Source organism: Coregonus clupeaformis, chromosome 38 (genome assembly GCF_020615455.1).
Source record: "Coregonus clupeaformis isolate EN_2021a chromosome 38, ASM2061545v1, whole genome shotgun sequence".
Taxonomy (NCBI): Eukaryota; Metazoa; Chordata; class Actinopteri; order Salmoniformes; family Salmonidae; genus Coregonus; species Coregonus clupeaformis.
Window position 1 is genome coordinate 2,993,816 of NC_059229.1, and position 4,724 is coordinate 2,998,539.

The 4,724-nt window shown below is 47.3% G+C and overlaps 1 protein-coding gene across 1 annotated transcript; it reads right to left on the reverse strand.

Annotated features, from left to right (window-relative positions):
- Nucleotides 1-2,215: 2,215 nt before the first annotated feature.
- Nucleotides 2,216-4,120, reverse strand: LOC121553894 (DNA translocase FtsK 1-like; the record flags this gene model as incomplete). Its single annotated transcript, XM_041867275.1, has 1 exon — nt 2,216-4,120. A coding segment is annotated over exon 1 (1,905 nt), but the record flags the coding sequence as incomplete, so codon positions are not given.
- Between the last annotated feature and the right edge of the window lie 604 nt (nt 4,121-4,724).

A 4,724-nucleotide genomic window follows, 5' to 3' on the forward strand; every position in this document is an offset into this window, starting at 1 on the left:
GTACTTCCCTCCGTTGTTTGGAGAGGTTTTCGCACATGTTAGTGCGCCTTTTGTTTGACGCCTGTGTGCGCCTTTATTTCGCCTCCGGGCTTATTGTGCTCGTGTACTACGTGAATAATTCACTAAAGTCTTTTGGACTTAGCTTCTGCGTCCTGCGCTTGATTCCTGCACCACACCCACCTTCAGCACCCCTGACAATAGTTTTGATGTCTTAACTATTATTCTACAATGTAGAAAATAGTAAAAATAAAGAAAAACCATTGAATGAGTAGGTTTGTCCAAACATATTAACCCCTCCTACAGAATATGCTTTGGCAAGATTTTGAGTGATTAAATAAATATGAAAATATTATATAAACAACTATTTTGATTGGCAAAGACTTCATTGGTCATACATAACTCATCAATTCACCAAACATCTATATTATTCTATGTTTCATTATTCCTCGTAGATACTACTGGTTATAATTGCAGACAGAGCCCAGAGAATGGGATGGTGCAATATTGAATTAGTTATATTTTGATGCATGGGGATGTCCACGTCACCCAGAGATATGCCCATGCTGTAGAGATACACCTAGCGGACTGAAACTTAACTGTTGTAGGCATAATACAGCTAGTGCTATCTAGACTTGCGCTGGCAAATAAATCCATTACATTAGCTACCTAAATGCGAAGTAAACTCAACTGAGGAGTAATAGAGAATGGAGACTTTTAACATGAAAACATGCAGGATACCTCTTTCCGGTTTCCCTGACCGTTTTTTAAAATACTATGTTATGCTTGTTAGCGTAGCACTCATGACAGGCCGATTGGTGTATGTTTTTTTTGTTGGTGATACCTGAAAGGTATTATTGTACGTCAGAATTGCAACACAAGATTTGTTCAAGCCTAAAATGTTGGTCCGTAATCGTAACATGGTGTTTGTATGTTCACAGATGAAATGTCACGTGTACGTTTCATGTTTCATGCATCTGTTCTTACGATCATAACAATTTACGTATGGATTGTCTTACGATCCTAACGGTATGTACGTTCAACCTTTTGACAGGTATCTCCCTCCATACTATAGCCTATGCATCGAATGGCGAATGGGAGGTGCGCTTTACGAGTTGAGATGAACATGGGTGTCACATTATCAAATAAACTGACTTGACAAGGTGTTAGGCAAGCAAAGAGAGCAATCGCTAATGGTATATCTAACCACCCTGATACGAAAAGTCTGCCATAGCAGCACAGAGGTGTGAGCTAGGCTATCCAGCCACATTGCACACATTTACATAAGGCACTTCATAGCTTTTTCTTTCAAGCCTTCCCTCCAAAGCTCTCTACATTGGCAGGAAAGGAAGGATAACAACAGGGAGAAATGATGCCTTTGTAAATATTTGCAGCATACATAAATCAGAGAAGGCTTACAGCATCATTAGCCAGGCCAAAGAGCAGGAGAGAGAGGCAGCACACTGCTCCAGTCCTTATTTGAACACAACTAGCAACAAAAACAGCACTAAAGCCACACTGGCTCATTATCTAATGCAGGGACACTGAGCTCTTTGCAAACACTTCTTAGAATGTGTGGTTTTGACCAATTAGTCTGATAATAGTGTCATAGTCAGTGGTGTTTTCAGTGGGTCTTTTCAACTAGGAGTGAATGTTGTGTTGTTGTGTGTGGTTTTATCCTTGAATGTGTGTTTCTCCAGAATTTTGGCAGTCCTCTGTACAATGGCACACCATTTCACACAGTGAATAACATTGAATTGTTAGACACTGAAAACAAAAGACGATTCAAATCATGCAACAGCAATAAAACATTTAAGATGTATGTTTTCTGTAAATTAAGTTTCATATTACAAGAAGGACTACATTTAGTTATGTGAAAAGCAAGCAAGCCACAACTTAACAATGTCAGAATATTATATCCTTATAATATTATATCCATCCTGCAAGTGACACATAATTGAGAGAGTGTGGTTATTGTTTTTCCATATGGAAAATGACAATAACATTACTTGCATTGTTATTGGATCCAATTAACCACTGATCAACCTCCCACACATTCACAAACAAACAGTACCCATAGACACGCCTGTGATGTCGCTGATGCAGAAATACTGTAGTCGAAGAAGGGAGGGGAAGTTAACTTGAAAGAGCTCAAACCTTCTAGGGATTCAGGTCAGATCTTCACCTCCTCCTCCTCCTCCTCCTCCTCCTCCTCCTCCTCCTCCTCCTCCTCCTCAGGTTCCTCTGTGAGGAAGGCCCAGTCACCCTGGGGTAGGGAACTCTTTAGAGCAGCGATAGGGCACTCCAAGGGGGCGATGGGACACTCCAAGGGAATGACAGGGGCAGTACACTCAGCCCCAAAGAGAGCGCTGGCCTCTTGCTCAAGTCCAAGCTGTGAGACGATGCCTGCCATTCTAATGGAGGGGGGTTGCATGAAGGCCTCAGACTGGGAGATTTGGGTCTCTTTCTCCACCACTGTGGAATACACTGTGGAGGTTACTGTGGAGGTGACTACCTGGGAAGTCACCTCCAGTGGCATCTCAGATTTGAAGGTTGCCATTGCTGGTATTTCTTGAGTGATGTGCTCCACCACCGTCTGCTGATGGTACTCTGTGAGGTCTGTAAAGTCCTCTGTGACTGGGGGTGGAGGGGTGGGAAGGTCTGGCTCAGGGGACTCATCTTTGGGCAATGTGATGGAGGCCTCAACCTCCTTTATGGCTTCTGTGGTTGTAACTTGTTCACTCTCAGCTTCAATGGTTTCTGTGATTGTAACTGGTTCACTCTCGGCTTCAACGGCAACTGCAGCTGTGATAGGTCCAGGCTCAGAGGCCTCAGAGTCAGAAGAAGCCTCATACGAAAAGGCCTCAGGCTTCTCATGAGTGGATGGTTCATCCACAACTTCTTTGGGCTCTTCAAGTATTTTAATATCAGCATCATATTCTTCTGCAGGAACTTCAGGGACATCCTTGACAAGCGCCGCCTCCGTGGCAGCAGCTTCCTCAACAACCACCACCTCAGTGGCAGTCAACTTCTCAACAACATCTTCCACCTCTTCGGCAGACGCTTCATCAGACTCTTCATCAGACACTTCAGCTTCAGCGGATGGTTTGAGCTCTTCTTCCAACTCTTCAACAGTTGCGGCGGTCTCAAGGACCTCCTCCTTAATGGCCTCAACCACTTCAACCACCTCAGGCTTTGCTGGGGCCTCTTCAGTCGCTTCCTTTATCTCCTCCACAGCTGGCTTTGGCTCCTCCTGTTCCCACACATCTGGGATTACCTCCTCCTCTTCTGGCTCGGCCTCTTCAACAGGCATGGGGGCCTCAACTGCCACCTCCTTTACCACTTCCTCCACTTCTGGGGCTGGGGCTAGTTTCACTGTAGGGATGAAGGCTGGCTCAATAGAAGTAGGGACTGGGACCACAGGCACAAATGGTTTCACATCTCTAGCTGGGGCAGGGGATCTGACGACCCTAGCCTCCGGGGGAAGATAAGCGGGGCCACGTGGAGCAAAGCCTCTCCTCTCGTCAGGCACACGCTGTTCCTCTCTGTGGAAACCTTGGCCTCTTCTGAAGAAGGTCTGGGTTTCAGCTCCAGGCTCCTCTCCGGCTCCGCAGCCCTGGTAGGAGCCCCTGAACCTCATGGCGGGCCGCTCACCTGAGGCCTCCTCCTCGCCATGGGGTACCCTCTTGTGGCGGTAGCCCTGGCGGTCCATCATGCCCTCCTGGCTCTCCTGTCTGACCCTAGGTTTGGGGACATAGGAGGTGGGGCTCTTCACAGTCTGGACCCCTCCATGGGCGGACCGGCGCATCACGTCAACGGTTGATGCGGTGCGACGCATGCGCTGCAGGGAGGAGGGCATGATCTCAGGTGGCAGACGCAGGTAGTCGCGCAGGTACACAATGCCCTCGTTGGTGAGGTACCAGTAGGAATGCTTCCATGCAAAGGTCTCCCGCACAAAGCCTTTGGACTTAAGGGACCCCATGGCTCTGATCACTTTCAGGTTGGCCACCCCCTGGATCTCTGGGTGCATGCACTGGGGACGCTTGTCCTTCTTGGCCACCATGACTCCACCCCGAAAGAGGAGCTCATAAATGGTCCTCAGATCCACCAGAGGCATTACCATGCCAGCCACCATTTTCACTTTTGGGGTTTTCTTTTAGTGCCTAACTAAATGTAAAAAATCTATATGCAGAGCAAACAAAATGGGGGGGGTCTTCCAGTCTTGCTGCTGTCCTTGTGTATTTCCTTCTTTCTTCTGTTGTGTTGTAAATCTATATATTTCCAGAACACACCAAATAGTCCCACAAAACACAGGCAATGTTCCTTCTGAATCAGTTTTCCTTGGAAGTAAGTAGGCACTGATCTAGCGAAGTGCCTGAGTCAGTGTGGTGCAAAAAGCAATCCCACAACCCCTCCTACCTTGTCTGGCTGGGGTGAGTAGAGAAGAAAGGGGGAGAAGCGAAGGGGGTGTGCGCACACGCAGAATGCAGGGAGAAAAGGAAGGAAGCTAAGCAGGCGAGCTAGCTAGCAAGAGAGCCAGGAGTGACACACCTCTGCAGCACCATAGCACATGTGTTTGTTCACTGTGTGCCTAAAGGGGACACCCCAACCAGAGCTCTAGTAGTCCCCCTTAGGCTGCTGGAAGCAGAGAACGAGGCAGAGTGAGCTGGGCTCCAACGCATGAACAAAAGTACACATAGGAGACACCCTGTCCTGTACAGCCTGCA